The 24,195-nt window shown below is 48.2% G+C and overlaps 1 protein-coding gene across 3 annotated transcripts; it reads left to right on the forward strand.

Moving 5' to 3' along the window:
* Positions 1-9,567: 9,567 nt before the first annotated feature.
* On the forward strand, positions 9,568-18,089 carry IL4 (interleukin 4). Of its 3 annotated transcripts, none has more exons than XM_002815868.4 (4): positions 9,568-9,764; positions 10,038-10,085; positions 15,270-15,446; positions 17,897-18,089. In XM_002815868.4, the coding sequence occupies exons 1-4, from the start codon at positions 9,630-9,632 to the stop codon at positions 17,996-17,998; spliced, it is 462 nt and encodes a 153-aa protein (XP_002815914.1). In that variant the 5' UTR covers positions 9,568-9,629; the 3' UTR covers positions 17,999-18,089. The 3 variants fall into 3 exon arrangements, with proteins under 3 accessions (XP_002815914.1, XP_002815915.1, XP_054411909.1); XM_054555934.1 differs by lacking the exon at positions 17,897-18,089 and adding an exon at positions 13,330-13,430 and having other exon boundaries at positions 9,630-9,764; positions 15,270-15,420; XM_002815869.3 differs by lacking the exon at positions 10,038-10,085.
* Positions 18,090-24,195: the final 6,106 nt, after the last annotated feature.

The following is a 24,195-nucleotide window of genomic DNA, read 5'->3' on the forward strand; positions in this document are numbered from 1 at the left end:
GATGGCATCCCATGTAGACCCACAGCCCGATGGCCTGTTGGCCACACGGTCCACAACTCCCTGCCCAGCCCAGGGCCCTGTGCCAGAGGAGCTGTGGTGATGCCACATTGGAAAAAGCAATTTTTATTTACTCTTCTTTCTTCTGATCTGTTTCCCACATTTTCTATAATGAGCATGCATTCATTTTCCAGTGGGAGACAAGGATAAATTTCATTTTTAAAAAGCAAAAAGAACGTGAACGTGATGTCTGCTCCATGGAGGATGTGGACCGAGACAGGCCAATGAGGAGACCTGGTTGCAGCATCACCCGGCTGGACCAGCACCAGCACCCCTCAGACCAGCCTAAGTCCTCGCTGGGGAGCCGGCCCTCTCGGGAGAGGAGGTGGGGGTCTGCAGGGGCCTGCAAGGCAGCCCCTCAGCCAGACAGGACTGGCACCGCTCCTCCCATGGGCTGGGCACTCTTGGACCCATCAGATCCCACACTGCCAAAGACAGAGGAAGGTGCTGCCTTCTTGGGTGTCTTCACCAGGCCCTGGCCTGCCAGGGCACAGGAGCCAGTGGGAGTGGGAAGGGAAAGGGTAGGCCGCCCATCTAGCTCTGAGGCTGAAGTGACATTAACACTATGGGGACAGATGGAGCATTCCTGCAGCCTCCTCAGCAGCTCTGCCTCTCTTGGGAGAAGGACCTTCCACCTGCTTCTGAAAGGCAAGAGAAGCCAGCAGCCTGCAGAGCTACTTCCCCACAGCTCTGCAAAGCGGAGTCTACACCACTGCCTGCCTGCCTGCCTGCCTCATTTCTCTCCTCCCCTCGGTCCCTGTGCCCTTGGATGGGGCCCTCCATGCGTCTGTGCTCTGGGTCCCATCCCCCCGCCTCTCAGGGACACAGGCAGAACATACAGCTGGGGGCTCAGGGTGAAACTAGCCCTAGCTTCAAGCCCCAGCTGTGTCCCTGACTCCTAGTGTTGTTACTTCAGCCACGTCTCAGTGGCTCTGCGGAAATGGAGCTCCACTCATTCATTCAACAAGTATGGATTGAGGCCTCGCCTGGGTGCCAGACCCTGCTGTAGGTGCTGGGGGTCCACTAAACAAAACAAGGTTGCTTCTAGAAGGGAGACAGAATAAGCCAACAAGAGAACACTCAGTGTGTCGGGCGGTGGTAGCCGCTACCATGGGAAATAGAACTGTCTGGGGCTGCACGGCAGGGAGGGTGCTGTGTTATGCGGGGAGGTTGGAGAAATCCTCCCCGTGAGATAAAATGAGAACAGAGATCGGGACGAAACAAGGGGAGGGGACAGCCATGCACAGATGGGGGCAAAGTCATCTAGGGAAAGGGAACTGCAGGTGCTAAGGTCTTGAGCAAGAGCGAGTTGGGGATGCCCTTCCCAGCACTCACGGGTGGCCCTCGGGCTGGAGCAGAGGCCACGGCAAGGGCAGCAGGAGCCCAGCAGGGCCTCAGAGGCCAGGACTGGGCTTCACTCTAAGTGGAATGGAGTGATGTGGTCTGACTCACATTTTAACAAAGTCACCGTTGACTGCTGTGTGGAGAACGGAACGTAAGGCGAGGGCGGAGCAGGGAGATGAGCGCCAAGGCTCCTGCAGAGATGCTGGTGGGGAGCAATGGTGCTTGTGGTAGTGGAGGACTGGAGAGGGGCGTGTGTGTAAGATACATGTATACATTATACTGCTATCGTATATATTATTTACTTAAATAGTATATTATATAATCCATAAAGTATACACATAAATATATAATATATAAATGTGCATATATGTTAATATTTACATTTGCTATGCAATTACAATTTTTAAATCTTCTATTATAGAAAATTTCAAATATACACAAAAGTCACTCCCAAGCATCCATTGCCCAGTGTCAACAATGAGCAACTCATGGCCAATTCCGTCAATTTTGTTCCATCTCTACCCCCACCCCTTCCCCACCACCACCAATCCGATATGTCACATCAGTGAAAGGAGAGGCTTTGGGGTGGCCTGGATGTGAGCGTGTGAGGTCTTCCCGTGTTGTGTGTGAACAACTGCAAGGACGGAGCTGCCGCTCGCTGAGCTGGGGCAGCCTGTGCTTGATTGCGTCCCATTCAGAACACAGCTGACAACCACCGACGCAGCCTGCAGCCCAACACAGCTGCCCTCCCAGATGCCCATACTGAGTTCCACCTCATCTGGCCACTTCCTGTGCCCCCACTGCACTCAGACATCTCATGAGGTCACTGATTATCAACTCCACTCTGTGCAGCAACGCATGTCTGCCCTTATCTAGCCTCACCTACGAGGAACATCGCTGCCGCTGACCACTGCCCCTCCTCCCTGGGCCTCTCTCACGCCTGGACTCTGCGCCCTGCCTCGCCACCTTCCAGTGTCACAGGAGTGCCCTGGCTCATTTCTTGTCCCCTGTCTTCTCTCGCCCCTTGGCCATATTGTTAGGTCAACAGGAGTGGAGGAGAGCCAGGGTGACACCATTTTAAAATCAACTCCATCTTAAAACTAGCTAGGCATATTCCTTGCCAGTCACTACCCATGGTCATGAGATGTTTACGCCAAGGAAGCAGTTTAGTCACGCCCGCAAGGACAAACTCCTACAACAGCAGAATGTCTGGATGTCCTGATGTCTCATAACAATATATGCCTTCAAGCTAGTTACAGTAATGCTTTGATGTACTTACTCACTAAAAGGCCAAGGATAAAACATTCTTTAAACCAACAAAGTACTAAATTTTGTGACACTGTCAGCCCACTCGCACATAGACATAACGTAGCTTGGCTTTTGTATAGACAAGACCCCTATATAAGAAAAGCTTTAAGCAGACGAGGCATTCCTGCTCGTGCTTTCTGAGGACACCCTACTCTGAGTAGTTTTCTACATCCTTTCTTTACCACACTCCACGACTCACCTTGAATTCCTTCCTGTGCGAGATCCAAGAACTCTCTCTTGGGGTCTGAATCGGAACCCCTTTTTCCAGCAACACTGTGTTCTTCCCCGTGGCTTAGTCACCCTCCATGTCTACTGCCTGCAGGCTGGACCCTCCCCTGTTCTCAGAGCATGGCCCGCAGCAGCCCCTCAGCTGGTGACTCCCACCCGCCACCTGCCCTCTCCCCTGCCTTCTCCCCAAGCCAGAGACCCGGGGCCACCTGCGACTTCCTGCTCTCCCTCACCCCCACATTCAGTCACTTCCAAGTGCTATTAATGATGATGGTGGTGGTGATGGTGATTGCTGGCATTTTCTGCAGGCTTGCGATATGCCAGTCACCACACCAAACACTTCATATTTGTCACCTTCTATAGTATTCCCTCACCCCTGTAATCAGCCCAGTTTTACAGAGAAGCCTGGACAGGGGAACTTTTCCAAGGTCACCCAGAGCTGGGATTCAGAACCAGCCAGGTCCCGTGGGCACCAAGACACCAGGTCTTAACCTGGACACTGTGCTGGGCCACATAACTCAAGAGCCCACAGCTCTCTCTCCCTGCCACCGTCCCACCCGATTCACACCAGCTGCCCCTGTCACGGGCGCCTGCAATGCTCTGGCTGGGTCCCCTCGGCCCATGCTCCCATCCTGGGAGCCCTCTCTTCAGTGCCCCCAGGGCCTTCCCCCCGCTGTCCCCTGCCCGCACTCACCGCCCCCTGCAGCCCCTGCCCCTGGCTAAAGCCGGCTCATCCCTAACTCTGCTTAAGTGCCCCTCCCTCAGAGAAGTCTCATCTTTTTCCATGACTAAGCCTGTGGGGGTTGGAAAGCACTCTCCTGGGTGCTGGCCTGCAGGACGACAGAAGAGGAGGGAGGTGAGATTCATCCGACTCAGGGACCACAGGAATGGCTGGGACAGCAAGCATCAACGAACAAGGCCTGTGGAGACTGGGCTGCGTTGTGCGACCTGTATTCCTTTCTCCCAGTTGAGTGCCGCGTTTCTGACTCCTTTGAAGCGAGCATCTGGCTTTTCCAATTAGATGAAGGCTGACAAGCTGTGGAGGGGAGGGCGGCAGATACCATGTACCTGGTCATTCAGACTAGGGGTGTCCTCGAGCAGACTCATGATGTGGAGGTCAGACCGGGGGTCTCCTGGAGCAGACTCACAGTGTAGGGGGTCAGCAGAAGCAGCAGCTTTGGGATCCCGGCACTGCAGCCTCAGGGGTGGCTTGCTGAGTGGGTCAGGTCTTTAGGGTTCTGGGCCCAGCCTGAAGCCTGCCCCTCCAGCCCTCCTGACATTCTTATAAGCACCTACTTTCCTGCATGAAATCCTTTCCTGACTAAAGCACCCACAGCTGTGTCTGCTCCCTGTAATGACTCCAGATACTAAAGTAGGCGGGCTGTAGTGTGGAGACCGTGACCCACCAGAAACAAGGACGGCAACTCAAAGACGGACGAGGCACATCCAGGAGGAACCTGTGCAGAGGAACCTGTGCGGAGGGCCCGTCTGGCCACATCTCCACTGCCCTGTCCAGACTTGGGCTTGCCTAATAGATGAAGCATCAGTCATTTCAGCAACTCAAGATATGAGTCGTCATCATCATCATCACGCTCACTGTGTGCCAGGCACTTATTCTAAATACTTGAAAACTTTAAATGTATTCATTCCTCAGAGCAACTGCATGAGACAGGGACAGCTATGACCCCCATTTCACAGATGAGGCTGAGTAGCGTGCCCAAGGTCACACAGCCAGGAGGCACAGCAGCCAGGCCTGACAGACCACCTGGGCCCAGCGTCCGCTCTCTTAACCACTGTGTACTATAGCAGCCTCTGTTAACAGACTCCATTTCTGGATGACACATGCCAAGTACTTTCCATGGAACCGCTCACTTGCTCCTCACAAGGTAGAGCCACATTATTCCCATTTCACAGGTGAGAAAATCGAGACTCAGAGAGAGTTAATGATCTACCCATGGTCACAGAGTTGACAAGGGCTTGTTTGCTGGACTCCAAACCCAGTGCTCATAACTGCTACGTTCCAGGGCCTGAAGGAAAAACTCTGCATCTATGGAGGGGCCAGCACTTGTTCTCAGCTCTCACACAGGGGAGTGGAAGGGGCCTGTGACCGACACACCCAGAGACAGCAGTATTCAACCTCCCTCCTGAACTGTGGTGCCAGTCCCACCACACCCCGCCAAGGCACTGCCCATGGCCCTGCAGGCTCGGAGGCTCCTTCGCAGTGGCGGTGGTGATCACTGCCCTCCTCTTTGTCCCTGACAATGCAGGCACCCACCTTCCCCATTTCTACCCACCTGCCACACCTGCAGCTGCCATGGTGCTGTCCCTGCAGACGAGGATGGCCCATCCCCCCCTTCTGCCCTCTGGGGAGACTCCTGGTCACTCTCGAATGTTCTGGACAGTTTATCCTTTCATCTTTGGCCTCATTTCACCATTGAAACAAACAAAACAAGCTGGATTCTGCTTCTGAGCTAAAGGTACCCACCTAATATTCCCTTTTCACTCACCAGCTCTGCCCTCAGAGCCTCAAGCCCAGGGTCTGCCCTTTAGTGGATGCTTAGAAAAACACCAGCTGGACACATAAATGGCTGTTCCACTGCCCCCCAGACACCCCAGAACCCCACCCTCCCCACCAGCTCCCCTTCTGCACCCCCGACTCTCCTTGAGAACCTATTTGGCAGAAGCCCTCCAGCAAGTCTGCAGCTTGATGAGCTCCCTCCTGTGTTAACTGGAACCGCTGCTCTACTTCATTCCACATAATAGTTCATCGGATCCAAAGTCCCCACCTGCCTTGGAAGCAACCACCTGCTCTTCTCATAACTCTCCTCCAGTTTGTGCAGTGAAGAATCAAACTTTATCCAAGAAGTCTGGCTTTTGTCCTGGCTCTTGGGAGGTCCTACCAGCTACAAACCCTTGGAGTAAACAATGTGGCTAGTCCTTGTCACCAGTTCCCAGGAGGTAGCCCCAAATTCCTAGGGATTTCCCAAGTGATAGGAGTATCTTATTATTCATGGTGGTCTCTGAGAGTTTATGCGAGTGAAGTGACTCATGGTGGGCCCTAAGTAGTTTTTGCTGACAATATGACCACGGAGGGGCTGGCCACGCCACTGAGGTTCTGTGGTATCAGCCTGGCCTCCCGGAAGGAGACCTGGAAGATGAGTTCAACCCAGTGGCCAATGAGTCCATCAACCACACCTATATGATAAGACTCAAATAAAAACTCTGGACCCCAAAGCTCAAGTGAGCCTCTCTGCTTGGAAATAGTCAGCATTTTGTCACATATCAAACTGCTGAGAAGGTGATGCCTCTGATGCCACAGGGGGAAGACAATGAGAGCTTTGTGTTTGGGCCCCTCCTCCATCACACCCCTGTGTCTCCTCTTTTGGCTGGTTCTTATTTGAATGCTTTTGTTATGATAAAACTGTGCCCTTACGTATAGCACTCTCCTGAGTTCTGTCAGTCATCCTAGTGCATTCTGGAACCTGAGGGGTAGTGGAAACTCCCAGATTTGCAGCCAGTCAGCAGTGAGGGTGGGCTGGGGACCCCTGAATGTGCAGCTGGAGTCTGAAGTGACGGCAGTGTTGTGGGGGACCATACCCCTCACCTGTGAGGTGTGGCTCATCTCAGATGGTTTGGCATCTGAAGCCACTGCATTTAGTTTGGTAATCTTTCTGCCCAGTCCCAATGGAAGGATCCTAAATATGGTCTAAGGACCTCCTGAAACAATTATCCAGATTCTCTCCTTCACAGAACTTGAGGCACTGCGATAAGATCCAAAACTATATATACACAGTGGAATACTATACAGCCTTAAAAAAGAAGGAAACCCTGTCATTCACCACAACATGGATGAACCTGGAGGACATTACGCTAAGTGAAAAAAACCAGGCACAGACAGACAAATACCACATGATCTCACGCATATGTGAAATATAAAAAAGCCAAACTCAGGGAGGCAGAGAGTAGGATGATGGTCACCAGGGGCTGGGATGGTGGTGATCAGGAAGATGTTGGTCAAAGGATATAAAATTTCAACTGGGAGGAGTAAGTTCAAGAGAGCCATTGTACAACATGGTGACAACAGTTGATAACAATGTCTTGTATACTTAAAAATCATGAAGACAGGCCAGGCGCAGTGGCTCACACCTGTAACACCAGCACTTTGCGGGGGCTGAGGTGGGTAGATCACCTGAGGTCAGGAGTTCGAGACCAGCCTGGCCAACATGGTAAAACCCTGTCTCTATTAAAAATACAAAAATTAGCTGGGCGTGGTGGCAGGCACCTATAATCCCAGCTACTCGGGAGGCTGAGGCAGGAGAATCGCTTGAGCTCAGGAGGCGGAGGTTGCAGTGAGCTGAGACTGCACCATCGCACTCCAGTCTGGGCAACAGAGCAAGACTCCATCTCAAAATAAATAAATAAATCACAGAGTAGATTTTAAATGTTCTTACCAAAAATAAATAAGTATGTGAAGTATTGTATAATTAGCTTGATGTAGCAATTCCATAACATATGCATATTTCAAAACATTATATCATACAGCACAAATATGTGCAATATTTATTTGTCAATTTAATAATAATAATAATAAGGGAAGAAAAGATCCAAAACAGAGGCAAAACCTTGGCCGGGCATGGTGGTTCATGCCTATAATCCCAGCACTTTGGGAGGCTGAGGTGGGTGGATCATTTTGAGGACAGGAGTTTGACACCAGCCTGGCCCACATGGTGAAACCCCGTCTCTACTAAAAAAAAAAAAAATACAGAAATTAGCCAGGCGTGGTGGCATGTGCCTGTAATCCCAGCTACTCGGGAAGCTGAGGCTGGAGAATGCCTTGAGCCCAGGAGTTCAAGGCTGCAGTAAGCTATGATCACCACTGCACTCCAGCCTGGGTGACAGAGTATGGGGGACGGGGTAGGGTAGTGAGGGGGGCGGGGAGGTGGAACAGAGGCAAAACCTTAGCAACACACATTTTTAGATGATCTTCCAGAATAAATTCATAAGGAGGCCCAGGCACGGTGGCTCACGCCTGTAATCCCAGCACTTTGGGAGGCCGAGGCAGGCTGATCACGAGGTCAGGAGATTGAGACCATCCTGGCTAACATGGTGAAACCCCGTCTCTACTAAAAATACAAAAAATTAGCCGGGCGTGGTGGCAGGTGCCTGTAGTCCCAGCTACCCAGGAGGCTGAGGCAGGAGAATGGCATGAACAGAGGTGGAGCTTGCAGTGAACTAAGATCGTGCCACTGCACTCCAGCCTGGGTGACAGAGCAAGACTCCATCTCAAAAAAAAAAAAAAAAAAGAAAGAAAAAAGAAATTCATAGGGAAAAGAAGGTCAGAGACCAAGGGAAGGGAAGGTTCTGGGAGAAAAGCAGGGGGCAGGCAGGGCCCAAGAATCCTGCTGCCCGTGAGCCCTTACTGGGAGGTGGGGTGGCCTTGCACAGGGCCCAGGCACCTGAGTGAATGGTGGGGTCCTTACGTTCACTTCTGGGGTGGAGGCAATGAGCACCTTATTGTGTCCACATGAATTCAATAAAAAACAAGCAGGGCGAGTGGTGGGGCACTGACTAGGAGAGCTGATTTGTAAGTTGGTAAGACTGTAGCTCTTTTTCCTAATTAGCTGAGGTTATGTTTAGGTTCCATTCAAAAAGTGGGCATTCCTGGCCAGGCATGGTGGCTCACACCTGTAATCTCAGAGCTTTGGGAGACTGAGGTAGGAGGATCACTTGAGCCCAGGAATTTGAGATGAGCCTAGGCAACATAGCGAGACTCTTATCGCTACCAAAAGATAAAAATAAAAATGAGCCACGCATGGTGCGGTGGCACCTACCTACTACTCGGGGGGCTGAGGTGGGAGGATCACTTGAGCCTGGGGGGTTGAGGCTGCAGTGATCCCTGATCACAACATTGCATTCCAGCCTGGGTGACAGAGTGAGACCCTGTCTCAGAAAAAAAAAAGTCATTCCTGAAACCTCAGAATAGACCTACCTTGCCAAGGGCTTCCTTATGGGTAAGGACCTTATGGACCTGCTGGGACCCAAACTAGGCCTCACCCGATATGACCTGTCCTTCTCCAAACACCTAAACTTGGGAGAACATTGTCCCCCAGTGCTGGGGTAGGAGAGTCTGCCTGTTATTCTCCCTCGATGCAGAGAAGGAGCCCCAGATCAGCTTTTTCATGACAGGACAGTTTCCAAGATGCCACCTGTACTTGGAAGAAGCCAGGTTAAAATACTTTTCAAGTCAAACTTTCTTGATATTACTCTATCTTTCCCCAGGAGGACTGCATTACAACAAATTCGGACACCTGTGGCCTCTCCCTTCTATGCAAAGCAAAAAGCCAGCAGCAGCCCCAAGCTGATAAGATTAATCTAAAGAGCAAATTATGGTGTAATTTCCTATGCTGAAACTTTGTAGTTAATTTTTTAAAAAGGTTTCATTTTCCTATTGGTCTGATTTCACAGGAACATTTTACCTGTTTGTGAGGCATTTTTTCTCCTGGAAGAGAGGTGCTGATTGGCCCCAAGTGACTGACAATCTGGTGTAACGAAAATTTCCAATGTAAACTCATTTTCCCTCGGTTTCAGCAATTTTAAATCTATATATAGAGATATCTTTGTCAGCATTGCATCGTTAGCTTCTCCTGATAAACTAATTGTCTCACATTGTCACTGCAAATCGACACCTATTAATGGGTCTCACCTCCCAACTGCTTCCCCCTCTGTTCTTCCTGCTAGCATGTGCCGGCAACTTTGTCCATGGACACAAGTGCGATATCGCCTTACAAGAGATCATCAAAACTTTGAACAGCCTCACAGAGCAGAAGGTGAGTACCTATCTGGCACCATCTCTCCAGATGTTCTGGTGATGCTGTCAGTATTTCTAGGCATGAAAACGTTAACAGCTGCTAGAGAAGTTGGAACTGGCGGTTGGTGGCAGCCCAGGGCACACAGCGAGGCTTCTCCCCTGCCACTCTTTTTTCTGAGGGTTTGTAGGAAGTTTCCTCAGTTGGAGGGAGTGAGAGCTGCTCATCAAGGACTTCTCTGTCCAGTTGGAGGTTAACTCTGTCTCTTGCTCTCTCGTTTCTGCCTGGACCAAGACTCTGTGCACCGAGTTGACCGTAACGGACATCTTTGCTGCCTCCAAGGTAAGAAGCCGTCCCACGGTCTGTTTTAGCAAATGGGGAGATCCATCCCCAAGTGTCTGAACAAGAAACTTGTCTAATGGAAAACGAGCGGGCCCAAATTAACTCTAAGGTGTTAGATGTTTTCAAAGAACGAGAAGTCTGATCTTTACTCTTAAGCATGTTTTGGTCTTTCTGGTTTCACTTGATTTAGAAGATGTGTAATAGAAAGCTTACATGCTGTAGTCCTGACTCAGATCCTGGTCAAAGAAAAGCCCTCTTGGGTTTTACTTAGCTTTGGCATAGTGCCTGGAACGTAGGAGGCACTCAATAAATGCCTGTTGAATGAGAGAATTTTTCTGGCCCATACATTTCTGAAAAACCAAATACTCTCACAGAAACAGATATTGAGATGACAGGTTGAGGGAGCTTTCATTTTGTCTAAGAGACTTCCTATGGCAACAGAAAAGGTATCGCCGGAGCCCCTCCTCTTCCACAGCCTGGCCACCTAACAGCCCTCTGGGTTCTGGGGCTGGCCGTCCAGAGCTCCTCAGCTTGCTCTGGCCGGCCGAACTCCCCTCCAGCTCAGTCTGGAACCATCCAGCTGGGCAGCGTCCAGCACATCCCTGCTTTGGGCCTGCCTGGGCACCTCGCCTCTCTGCCTCCTGTGCTGCCTCACCCCCACCCCTCTATCTGTAGTGGGAGGAGATAGATTTGACAGCTGATAGTGCATTTTCTCTGACAAACACATGACTACAGCCGTATCAATAGTTTTGTGCATTTCAGTTCCTGTTTTCATGGAAACACACGGCTGAGAATGAAAGCCCCAAAGCCTCAATTTCACAGTGGTCTCCTAACTACCTGCTTTCCACGCGAACTAGGGAGATGATATGGCCAGGAGTGAAGCCCTGTGTGTTGGGCAGGGTCAACCCTGGCACCCAGACCATAGAACAGGGCCCATCCTGCTTCATGAGGGAAACTGCTCTCCGGGCCTTTATCTGGACTATCTCATTTCATTAAAGGAGTCCGATACAGGATGAGATTCTGAAGGGCAAATACACACTTTTTTTTTGAGATAGGGTCTTGTTCTGTCACCCAGGCTGGAGTGCAGTGGTGCGATTTCAGCTCACAGCAGCCTCCACCTCCCAGGCTCAAGCTGTCCTCCTACCTCAGCCTCCCAAGTAGCCGGGACGACAGGTGTGCACCACCACGCCTGGCTAATTTTTGTATTTTTTTGTAGAGATGGAGTCTTGCCATTTTGCCCAGGCTTGTCTCGAACTTCTGAGCTCAAGCAATCTGTCCACCTCGGCCTCCCAAAGTGCTGGGATTAGCCACTGCACCTGGGCAACAGTTTATATGTGTGTGTGTGTGTATATATGTATGTGTGTGTATATATATATGTGTGTGTGTGTATTATATATGTGTGTGTGTGTGTGTATGCATATATATATAAAATCTCCAAGTCCTTCCAACCGAGATGGCTCCTACTAGAAGCCAAAAGTCCACTGGGTTGAGCACTGGGTCTCTGGAGGCCTGTGGCACTGCTGAGAAGGCTCTAACAAAGCCAAGCGAAGGGCCACCTCACTAGAAGCCAGTCCTGGAGGAAGGGTGAGGGCTGAGGGCCTGGAGGTAAGACTGCCTGTGGTTTTAGACCCAGCTCTGCCACTGACTAGCTGTGTGGCTGGCTTCAGCACATCTTCACACCTCTCTGCACCTCAGTTTCCACATGTGAAGATACGAAAGTGATTCTGAAGGTGATTGCAAGGTTGATTGGAATTCAGCTCTTGAGTTAGTGCAAAGTGTTATTGTGAGATGATATAACCCTGATTAAAAGGAAGGACAGGTTGCAGAGAAGCGATGATTCTAAGAAGGAGGGGACCAGGTTGGAAAGGATCAAACCATCCAGGATGCTGAGCCTGGGGCAATCCATTTGGGCTGTTTCTGGAAGACCCCCGGGCGCAAGCCAGGACACCACTGCCCTCCCGTCCTTAACTCCCCTCTTCACTCAGTCCTCACTCACCTCCCTCTCACACACAGACATCTCCTAGAACAATCCCCACTGCCTGCCTTCACTCTTACCCGTCTCATTCACCTTCCCCGAACTTCATCCTCCTGGAGTTCACGATCTCACTCTTCCACTCTTTTCTTCCCCTCGAAGATTCAGCACCGCTTACTTACATGTTAAGATATTTCAGAACAGTGAAATGTTGCTATTTTCGAAAACCTACAAAGGTGGTATGCAGAAGAAAAGGTACTTCTTTGTGTTCCCAAAGAAAATATCTTTCCAAAATCCAGCCTATTGATTTTTTCTTCGGGGGAACAAGAATTTTAGTATCTCTAAGTTGGGTAGCATTCTACTCTTGGCAGTTGCTGGAAAGAAGGCACTGGTCTAGGTCCTGGGCTTCACAGGTAACACCTGTCGGGGTGTCTATGAAGTCAAGGCTGTCTGAGGAACAGCAAAGTGTGAAGAAGCAAGCTGGCTGGTTGATGAAGGGTTTCTTGGGTGGACAAGTAGTTGGAGCTATTTCCTATTTACCAAAGTGATCTAAAGTTCATAATTCTACAGAGTTCCATAATGAACCTCAAATACTTCTGTTTTTTGAAGGAGTTTCTCATATAGAGCACTAGCTGACTACCCTGGGCAGGACGGGAGATAATGAATGCAGCGCCAATCAGGCTGGATTTGTATGGTCCTCAGTGAGGCTGGTCAAGAACTGAGTTAGAACTCTCACAGAGTCACTGCCACAGAAGAAATCTCCCAAGTGGCTGTTTCCTGACATTCCCGGGAGGGAGAGACCTCCTTCTGAGTCACTCCCTTAGCAGTTCTGAACTGTGAGGTCAGCCAGGCTGTCAAAGTGCACTCCCTGAGCCACTGGCAGACACATTCAGCAGCCAGAGCTAGACAGGCAGGTGGAAGGAGTCCAGGGCCACGGTAGGGATGGAGTGTCGCCCCCTCGCTGCGATACCAGAGCAACTAAAACGTTAAGGCCTTGCACTAAAGCTGCCCTTAGGATGCATTCTTTTAAAGTTTTTCCATTTAATGCAGACTCTTTTCAATTCTTATTTTATCCTTGTTTCCTTTAGAAAGTCCTTTGAAAAATATCTTTAGAGGGTTTTTTCCTATACTATGTGGCCATATATGGGTCAAAATTAAGTTTAATTTCCAGGCTCCAAGCCAGCGTTTCAGAAAAATCTCACCAAGGTTTGTGGGAAAAGAAGCAAAGGGCTGACTTTTTGGCCTTCTTGAATCTCACTGTTCCCTCTGCAGCAGCATGCATGTCTGTCCACCTCCAGACACACAGGCACCATCTGCCGCCCCCCACCAGCCCGTGTCCCTTCCACCTCGACTTGCCCACAAAGCTCAGAGAGGTCTGTTTCTTGGCTCCAAGAGCCCAAAGATACTGACACACTCTTACATTTCCAACTAGAATCAGGAACCAGGAGTGACTCTCAGTCAGCTCATTAAGTAAATGTCTTTCTAACCGCTCTGCCCATGGGACATCACGCCCCACAGGGGAAAGAGGAAGCTTCTGTAGCCTGGGATTCTGGTGCCTCAGTCTGGGTCTAGACCTTCCTGAAAAAAACGTTAAAATATGAACTGCATTCCTAGAATTTAGCCTACATAAATAAGAGATGAACACAAAGATTTATATAGTTTACTCACTGCCACTTATTTACAGAAGCAAAAAGCTGCCACGATAGGGGCCTGACAAATGACAGTACCACTATGCAATGCGTTTCTATGCAGCTCTCAATCCCATGTCCTCAAATACCACCGAAGGGCTTAGGAAACACTTATAGTATATGTAAAGAGTAAAAAAGTTACAAAACAGTATCAACAGTTGACCCCTATTTTAAAAAGTATTTTTAAAAGTGTGACGATATTTACCAAAATATTAACAGCAGTAGTTACCTCTGGCTGGTGCGATGAGTGAATGTATTTTTGTTGAATATATATTACCTTTATAGTAAATATATGTTACCTTGATCATCAGAAAAAAAAATATGTAACTGTAAGAACTAGAAAGCTGCTTGGACAGTGCTGCTGATAGAAACCCCTGAGCATCTTGTCACTGTTCTTCTGATTCAGAGGGTCTGGGTGGGGTAGGGGTGGTCTGAGATTCTGTATTTCTAAGAAGCTCCCAGTGATGTCCATGCTGCTGGTCCATGGACCACACTTTGAGTGGCAAGTGACCAGAGCATATCGGGGAAGAGGCTGGGGATAGCTTTCTTTATCTGAACTGGATAAAGGAACTGGGCTCAAGCTAAGAACCCTCTCCAGGTTCTGCATCTTTGTTCTTCAGTGAAAAATAACAGGACACACCAGGCCAGGTTCAGACTGAGACACAATCCCTCTCTTGGGTTCCCAATGACTTGTCTCTTGTCCATTCCCTTCTCTAAGGCCAAGGGCCCCCAGGAAAAGCCATGTGGCCAGACCCTCACAGTTGCCGGCATTCCAAGGAGATTCTCACTCCGCACCATTTGGGGCCAAAAGGTCCCTTACAGAAGCTCTGCCCAAGGCTCAGCTCAATGGCACCTGCTCCCAGAGCCTCCTCTGATCTCCCAGGACACCCTTCCCTGATCTGTGCACTTATCTCTTGCTGCCTGGGGAAATGTCTTAGCTCCTCACTTGGACCATGTGCTGCTCTCCTCTCCCATGGGGAGGGCCAAACGGAGAGTGCTGCCCAAAGCAGCAGAGTCCAGGCCAAAGGATGTGCACTCATTTATTCAACAGGCATGCAGGATTTCCAGGGAAAGCTGGATTTTAAAACCTCTGGGAATGAGAGCAGAACCTGACTGAGAGCTCATGTGGGCACTTTCCATAGCAGAATAGCTCATGAGGTATAGAGACACAGACGCAGAACGTGGGCTGTAGCGACAGATGGTCCTGCATTCTAGTCCCCACTGTGCCTTTTCCTTGTGGGATGACTTCATTCAGGTACCCTTTCGGCAAAATCCTCCAAGAGAAAGGAAACTGGGAGGTTCTGGGGAGAAGGCTGCTGCGTTTGCAATTGGGAGAGGTTGTTGACAGAGGTTTATGTCTGTGGCAAGCAGCCTCCCTTCAGTGGAATACTTGAAGACAGGTCTGTAGTTGAGCAAACTCACCTTCGTTTGTCCTTCTGGAAAGAAGAAATCAAGAGGAAAAATCTCTCTTCCATCCTCCAAATGGAGCTGGCACATTGCTATCTGTGGCATTTGTCTTTCCAGAACACAACTGAGAAGGAAACCTTCTGCAGGGCTGCGACTGTGCTCCGGCAGTTCTACAGCCACCATGAGAAGGACACTCGCTGTCTGGGTGCGACTGCACAGCAGTTCCACAGACACAAGCAGCTCATCCGATTCCTGAAACGGCTCGACAGGAACCTCTGGGGCCTGGCGGGTTTGGTAAGCTGCACTGTATTCCTGGCAAGCCGGCCGCATGGCTCCTGGTGAACAGCAGCCTCACTTCTAAACACTCCTCCTTAGGAACTGCAGCACCCTTGGTCAACCCATTCATTCATTCACTCATTCAATAAGTATTTGCTGAAGTTCCACAAGTGCTGGGTGTGGTTCTAGGTGCTGAGGACGTGTCACTAAAGACACGCAGGCCGAGTCTCTGTTCTCATGGAATGTTCTAATGGGAGAGTTAGAAAAACAAACATGTAAAATGATGGCCAGTAGTGATATGTGCTACAAAGAAAAACAGGAATAAAGAACATAAGAGTCATGGGGGAGGGGGCTGACTTAGGAACTGGTGACATTATCTGAGATATTTGAATTGAGGGAACAGGCCACATGACTAACTAGGGAGACCATTCCAGGCAGAAGGAGGAGGTATGCAAAGGCCTTAGGATGGAAATGAACTAACTTCCTGTATTTAAAGACCAGTAGGAAGGCCAGTGTGGCTGGATCAGAGTGAGTGAGGGGTAGTTTCCAGGACAGCAGATCACACAAGGCCTTTAGATTCCACCACGAGTATGGCAGGGAACACCTGCAGAGCTTTGGGCAGGGCAAAGACTGTACCATCTGATTTACGTGATTTAAAAGGGTCAGTCTGGCTACTGTGTGGTAAATAGGCTGAAAGGGGGAAAGCATAGAAGCAAGATGGCCTGTTGGGAGGCTACCACAGTAAACCAGGTTAGAGATGATGGTGGCGTGGACAGGATGGGAGCAGTCAAGGTGAATAGATTTGGGATATGACTAAAAATAAAACCAGAAGGATTTGCTGACAGATCGGTTGTAAGGGGTAAGATACAGAGGAGGAAAAGATGACCTCTTCGTTCCTGCCCAAACCCCTCTGGCAATGGTCAGTACTGTTTACAGAGAGATGAAAGACTGGGGCAAGGCAGGGCTGGAGGTTGAGCAGAAGATCAAGAGTTCAATTTTGTACATCGTACATGTAAGGTGGCTGTTGGATAGCCAAGTGAAGGTGTTGAGAAGATGGTTAGAAAAGTCTGGAACTTAGGGGAGAGGTCAGAACTTGGAATACAAAAAGGAGAGTCCTTAGATAGATACTATTGAAAGTCTGAATGACAGAAAGGGAGACATCAAAGGACTGAGCCTGAGATCAACACATGGAGGTCAGGAGAGGAGGATCCAGCCAAGGGGCCTGAGGAGTGGCGACCGGTGAGGCAGGAGAACACTGGAGAGTGGGCGGTGCCCCAGGAAGCTGGTGAGGACACTCAAGGAGGGAGGGTTGACTGTGTCAAATGTACTGAAAGGACAGGTCAGGTGAGGACCGAGAAAGGCCCCTGGGTTTGGCTGACGGAGGCCATGGGTGAGGCTGATGTAAATGGAGAGGCAGGAAGGAAAGCCCAGCTGGAGTGGGCTCACCGAGGATAGGGTGGTGAGAGGAGACAAAGAAGGAACAGTGAGGGCGGAACACTCTTTGAAGATGTTTAGCTATAAGGCTGCAGAGAAACTGACCCACGGCTGCAGGGCGGTTATGGAGTAAGGGAAGCTCTTTTAAGATTGGGGGTATACCCAGCATGTTAATGTACCTGGGGGAATGGTCTGGTGGAGCGGGGAGAACTGAAGAGAGCAGAAAGAGGAAGAATCATTAGGGGGCAGAAGTCCTTGTAGCCCAGAGTGGATGTTATCTAATATCGAGTGGAGGAATTAACTGGCTTTAAAAGAGAACAAGGACATGTATCCCCTCTCTGGGCCTATCACCTTGTAGACAATGGGATAGGTCATGGGATAGGAACTTGGCACAACGCATGTTCTCTCTTTTAATTCTCTCCATTATCTTATGAAGCAGGCAAGTAGGCAAAAATTGTCCCAACTTTACAAAAGAAACCGAAGCTTTTATAAATTAAGTAGTACGTCCTAAGCAATACAATTAATAAATGGTGGAGCTGAGATTCAAACTGAAGCAGTTGCCTGGGGGTAGCATCTGGAATCCTTCCCACCTTTAGGGCTGCTGTGCTGCGGTGCTACTGTTTAATGGCAGGAGGGCCACATGACTCAATCTCTCTCAGCAGTCCAGGCAGCCATGCAGAAGGCCCCGTAGAGCACCGAGCAGGTCTGAGCCAGCAAACTTCAAGTTCTACTCTCTGAGCAAGCACCTAGCTGTGACACACCTCTCTAGAGACTGCACTCCCCCCCACCCCGCCCACCCCGAAAGCAGATAGGTAATGGTATACAGTAACCATTTCTAGAAGTGTAAATAGTATGCACCCAAAACAGGCAAAACCTGCTGGCCTAGTGATAGAGACAACTCCCAGTCAGGCTAGACTGGAGGCCTTGGTTTTATAAGTGTTCAGGTGACAAGTGCCAGAGTAGGCTTGATCACGTAGACAGGCAGGCAAGACAAATGCTTATCAATGCAAGCTAATGAAATGTTTCTTTTGCAGAATTCCTGTCCTGTGAAGGAAGCCAACCAGAGTACGTTGGAAGACTTCTTGGAAAGGCTAAAGACGATCATGAGAGAAAAATATTCAAAGTGTTCGAGCTGAATATTTTAATTTATGAGTTTTTAATAGCTTTATTTTTTAAATATTTATATATTTATAACTCATCATAAAATAAAGTATATATAGAATCTAACAGCAATGGCATTTAATGTATTGGCTATGTTTACTTGACAAATGAAATTATGGTTTGCAACTTTTAGGGAAATCAATTTAATTTACCAAGAGACTATAAATGCTATGGGAGCAAAACAGGAAAGACCACTTCCCCCTCAAGGGGTTCCCTCTCGAGTCAGGGACATAACGCACAAGATAATTAAAGAATACAAGGCCACACAAGATGTAAATAAGACACCTTGGGTCCATGAGTGCTATGGATTACCATATATTTCTGAACAGAAAAGGTATCAACTGGATGTCTAAAACGTTCTTCCCTCCCCCATTGGCACAAGGATTGTTATACTGAGTCTACAGAAAAAAGAAGTAATCCTCAGTACACCACATGGCTCTACAGTGAAAGATATTTAAAGTCACAATAATGTACATTCTCTTGATTCTCAAGTCTTAGAACCAACCAATAGACAAAGCACAGAAGACTTGATGACGGTTAGAGAACAGACTATAAATTGCTATCCACTGAACAATATAAGAGCTATAGCTGGAAATGGCTGGGAGGTGAAAGCAGAAGAAAAGAAAGAGAGGTGGGCACTGCTATCTCCAGCTTGCACGGACAAGAGGGCAGTTAAATAACACTGTCCACAGTGGATGCAACAAGAACACAAGGTTTAGGGATTTATCAAAATTACAAAGGTAATAGAAAAACTAAAAATAATTTACTATAAAAATTTGGAAGTGGTAGAATAAATTAGGTAAATTCTCTTTCTTCAATAGGGAAATCAATGTATGATATCTAACACTGATAAAGCAAAAAACAATGGGTAAAAGCGGTCATGGGTTGACAGTTGTTGCAGTTGGGGATGTGTACAGGGGATTGGTTATACTATTCTGCTTTTATACATAATTGAAAGTTTTCATAATAAAAAGAGAAGAAAAAACAATAATGAATGAATCAAGGAATCTTCGGAATTATAATGATAGTCACTGGAAAAACTAAAAACAAAAAGGGAAGATGGTTTGCTGGGAATGGGACTTGGACTAAGGAGGGGTGAAACAGGGCTGCAGACTTTTGGCTTTCCATTATAAGTCTGTGTGTGTGTGTGTGTGTGTGTGTGTGTGTGTGTGTTATCATGTGCATAAATGAAGTTTTTTCATTAAAGAAGAAATAACATTTAAAAGACAATAACTGTTGGTGAAGATGTAGAAAAACTGGAACCCTCCTACATTGCTGGAGTGATTGAAAAATGGTGTAGTCACTTGGGAAAACAATCGGCAGTTCCTCAAAAGGATAAAATAGTTTACGACCCAGCAATTCCAATCCTAGGTATATACCCAAGGGAACTAGGAACACATGTCCACACAAAAACCTCTACACAAATGTTCATAGCAACATTATTCATAATAGCAAAAAAGTAGAAGTGGCTGGGCACAGTGGCTCACGCATGTAATCCCAGCACTTTGGGAGGCCAAAGCAAGAGGATCACTCGAGGCCAGGAGTTCAAGACCAGCCTGGGCAACATGGCAAAACCCTGTCTCTACAAAAAACTAGCTGAGCATGGTGGCACATTCCTGTAGTCCCAGCTACTGGAGAGGCTGAGGTGGGAGGATGGCTCAAGCCTGGGATGTTGAGGCTACAATGAGCTATGACTGCGCCACTGTACTCCAGCCTGAGCGACAGAACAAGACTCTGTCTCAAAGAAAAAAAAAAAAAAGTAGAAGCAATCAATATGTCAATCAACTGATGGATAAACAAAACGTGGCATATCCATACAATGGAATATTATTTGTCAATAAAAAGAAACGAAGTACTGACACAGGCCACAACCCGGATGAACCTTGGAAACAGTATGTGATGGGAAAGAAGCCAAATGCAGAAGACCACATATGGTATGATTCTACTGATATGAATTATTCAGAACAGGAGAATCCATGGAGGCAAAAATAGAATATTGATTGCTACAGGCTGCGGGTGGGAGGCGGGTGTGGAGGCATGGGGAGTGACTGATAATGGGGGGTGGAGTTTCTTTCAGGCGCGATGAAAATGTTCGGATATTAGATAATAGTGATGGTTGCACAATTCTATGAACATACTAAAAAGCACTGACTCGTATACTTTAAAAGGATAAATTTGGTAGTAGGTGAATTCTCTCTCAATAAAGCTGTTATTTAAAAGAAATTAAAAGGGGGAAAAAACCCAAGTGTCATCAAAACTTGCCTTTTGAAGACTTGTTCTCTGCAAGAATATGGATCTAGTAACAGTGATTGAGCACTCTCTTTTCATCCTCGCTTACAGAGATGTGACAAAATTAATACGAGTACTAAAATTACACCAAAACATGTAACATCTTTTTAACCCTTTCAAAATAAGGGAACAAATCAAAAGCTTCAAGTCTCACCCTGACCACAGCCAGTTTCACCCTGCCCACATAAAATACCAGCATGCCAAGGGCAATAAGTAGCTAAGAGAGTCATGGAGGCTTCTCAGGCCAACCGGAGAAGACACATACTGTAAATTTTAATTTCCTTTCTTCTTTGATTGAGGCTCATTTGCATTCAATGGCTAATGTGAGCTGTAGTCTGCCACAGGATATGGGTAGTGGGTTACAGTTTGTATATGAGGACAGGATGGTAAAGGAAAGTAGGAAGACTTAGAGCAGGCCATGGAAAGGACACATGCAGACTCTAAGCAGGTCTGTCGTCACGTAAGCTTCATTAGGCAAGATGCGACTCACATTTCCATTTACTCCCAGTCAGGCAGTCCTGGACTCTGGATGCAAACATGCAACAACAAGCCTTTGAATTTCCGAAGACAATGAGAACACAAATTGAGGGGGATACTTATAAAAACAGTGGGTGAGGCCAGGCGCAGTGGCTCACGCCTGTAATTCCAGCACTTTAGGAGACTGAAGTGGGCGGATCACCTTAGGTCAGGAGTTCAAGACCAGCCTGGCCAACATGGCGAAACCCCGTCTCTACTAAAAATACAAAAATTAGCTGGGTATGCTAGTGCACACATGTAATCCAGCTACTCGGGAGGCTGAGGCAGGAGAATCGCTTGAACCCGGGAGGTGGAGGTTGCAGTGAGCCAAGATTGTGCCATTGCACTCTAGCCTGGGCGGCAGAGCGAGACTCTGTCTCAAAAAAAAAAAACAAAAAAAAACAAAAAAAAACAAACGAACAAAAAAACAGTGGGTGAAAAACCTTCAGGATTAAGTGAAAGTTAAGATGCTTGTCATCTGAGCACATTTATGTAGCAAACTCAGTCACAGCCCGTGCCTGCTTCATGGGACATGCCTTTTGTCTGTGTGTGGAATATGACGTCGACAGTAAGGCTGAACCCTTCTCTCCTGGCTATCATACCTCCGCCCTTTGCCAATGAATAAACTCTCTGTAACTGGCATCTGGGGGTAATAATTATTTATTGGATAAATGAATCAAAAAATGATTTGGCTCAAATCTATGGCTGTCTTTTATGGAAACATTGTTGGGCTACAGTGACAAAGGGTCACCTCTGTTACGAATGCCATGGGGGCTCTGCTTGTTGCTGTCCATGTCATTGACCCTGCTCTTGGTTTTTCTCTGCCCTCCTTCACATAATCTCAGGGTGCCCACATCATCTAAGGATGGGAATCTCAAGGCTAAGTACAACGCAGAGCTTCCTTATGGAGCTACACACAGCCTGGCCTATGACACACAGGGTTGGCTTCTCAGTTTCTAGTAGCTTCCACTAGGAGCAAGGCAGGCACTTTCTCTAGCCTTGGGGCTGATTTCTAGATTCAGTTTATTAGCTCAAGTTTGAGTTCCATTCCCAGGTGGAGTACTAAAATCCCCAGTTAGCTGTCACGCCCAGCGTTTCCTCAACTGGGCTTTTGCCCTAAGTACCCAGACACCCTCTCCTTCGCTCTCTAAAGTGTTTTTTTTTTGTTTGTTTGTTTTAAATGAGACAGAGTCTCGCTCTGTCACCCAGGCTAGAGTGCAGTGGCGAGATCTTGGCTCACTGCAACTTCCACCTCCCAGCTTCAAGCAATTCTCCTGCCTCAGCCTCCTGAGTAGCTGGGATTACAGGTACCTGCCACCAAGCCTAGCTCGTTTTTTTGTATTATTAGTAGAGATGGGGTTTCACTGTGTTGGCCAGGCTGGTCTTGAACTCCTGACCTCAGGTGATCCACCCACCTTGGCCTCCCAAAGTGCTGGGATTACGGGCATGAGCCACCGCATCCAGCCTAAAGTGGCTATCTTCTAATCCATCCTGTCAACTTCTTCCTAGTCCAACTTTAAGTCTCTAAGCTGTCTGCTCCTTCTAGTTTCTGATTAGCCAGAGTTCAGCCAAACAAAAATATGTTTTGATGCTTTGTATGCTCACTGCACACCTGGGTACTTACTAGGCAATGTGAATAAGAGGACACACATTTGTTCCCTCAGTTTATACCAATCACGAGTGCAAGCAAAACAGCTGAGAAGAGAGGGCGGTTACTCCTCTGGCTGATGACCCTTTCCACCTCTGGGACACAGGTGTGTACAGCATCTGCTCTCCCAACCACCATCCCTGTCTTGCTCCCTCTAATCCTTCACAATCTCTCCAGCAGTTGTTTCTTTTCATTTTGTTTTGTTTTGCTTTGCTTTTCTGAGACAGAATTTCACTCTGTCACCAGGCTGGAGTGCAGTGGCGTGGTCTCGGCTCCCTGCCATCTCTGCCCCCGGGGTTCAAGTGATTCTCCTGACTCAGCCTCCCGAGTAGCTGGGACTACAGTTGCATGCCACCATGCCCAGCTAAATTTTTTTGTATTTTTAGTAGAGACGGGGTTTCACCATGTTGGCCAGGATGGTCTTGATCTCTTGACCTCGTGATCCGCCGGCCTCGACCTCCCAAAGTGCTGGGATTACAGGGGTGAGCCACCACGCCCAGCCCAGAAGTTGTTTTTCTAAAACACAAATAGGCCAGGTGCAGTGGCTCATGCCTGTAATCCCGGCACTTTGGGAGGCTGAGAGGGGAGCTTCGCTTGAACCCGAAAGTTCGAGACCAGCCTGGCCAACATAGGGATGTCCTGTCTCTACAAAAAAAAAAAAAAATTAAATTTTTGCACAACTGTGCTCTCAGCTAATTGGGAGGCTGAGGCAGGAGGATTGCTTTTAGCCTGGGAGGTTGAGGCTTCAGTGAGCCTTGATCATGCCACTGTACTCCAGCATGGGTGACAGTGAGACCCTGTCTCAAAATAAAACACAATGTGAGTGGCCCACTTAAAATCCTTCTGTGGCTTCCCACTGCTTACAGAAAACTCTTCCACAGTAGGATCCCGTCCCATCTCTTTCCTTTTCAGGCTCATTTGCCTCCACCCAGTTTGCTCTACTTCAAGCACACCACCAATGCACATGGCATCCAAACTCACTCGCTCCTGGAATACCTTTCCCCAGCTGTTGAACTGCTTAAGACCTCAAACAGAAATTCCCCTGAGAAGCCTCTTCTGCCCCTTTGGTCAGGCAGTGTCAGGCACCATGTCAGCTGCACAGGAAGGATGCCATACCTGGCAGCTCACCATTCAGCCTCTTTTACCACAGCCCTCAGCATGCTATGCAGTCATTCTCCATTCATGTGGCCACCTCTCTCTCCTAAGGGAGAGTGTGAGTTTTGAAAAGACATTCTTCTCAGCATAGAGCAGGTACACAGTAAATACAGAAGAGATGTGCATATATAACAGACTACAGCAGGAGATACACTTAAAAACAGGGCACATGCTGGGCACAGTGGCTCACGCCTGTAACCCCAGCACTTTGGGAGCCCAAGGCGGGAGGACTGCTTGAGGCCAGGAGTTCTAAACCAACCTGGGCAACTTGGCAAGCTCCTATCTCTACAAAAAATTAAAAAATTATCCAAGTGTAGTGGCAGACACCTGTGGTACCAGCTACTTGGGAGGCTGAGGTAGATCATTTGAGCCTAAGAGTTTGAGGTTATAGTAAGCTATGATTGTGACACTGCACTCCAACCTGGGTGACAGAGTGAGACCCTGTCTCTAAAAATGAAAAACAAAACAGGCTACCTGGTGAGTAGCATAACTCATGGTGGGGTAGAAATCAAGGCCAACATAATATTTCTGTAATGACTCTGCTGCTTTTAGGTTGGGTTAGGC

Source organism: Pongo abelii, chromosome 4, assembly GCF_028885655.2.
Source record: "Pongo abelii isolate AG06213 chromosome 4, NHGRI_mPonAbe1-v2.0_pri, whole genome shotgun sequence".
Classification (NCBI taxonomy): Eukaryota; Metazoa; Chordata; class Mammalia; order Primates; family Hominidae; genus Pongo; species Pongo abelii.

What these genes read in the sequence shown, in the direction of transcription:
- IL4 (XM_002815868.4), top strand. Translation starts at nt 9,630, where the DNA reads ATGGGTCTCACCTCCCAACTGCTTCCCCCTCTGTTCTTCCTGCTAGCA. An exon ending in ACAGCCTCACAGAGCAGAAG is followed by an intron (nt 9,765 to 10,037) that starts GTGAGTACCTAT and finishes GCCTGGACCAAG; the next exon opens with ACTCTGTGCACCGAGTTGAC. An exon ending in ACATCTTTGCTGCCTCCAAG is followed by an intron (nt 10,086 to 15,269) that starts GTAAGAAGCCGT and finishes TTGTCTTTCCAG; the next exon opens with AACACAACTGAGAAGGAAAC.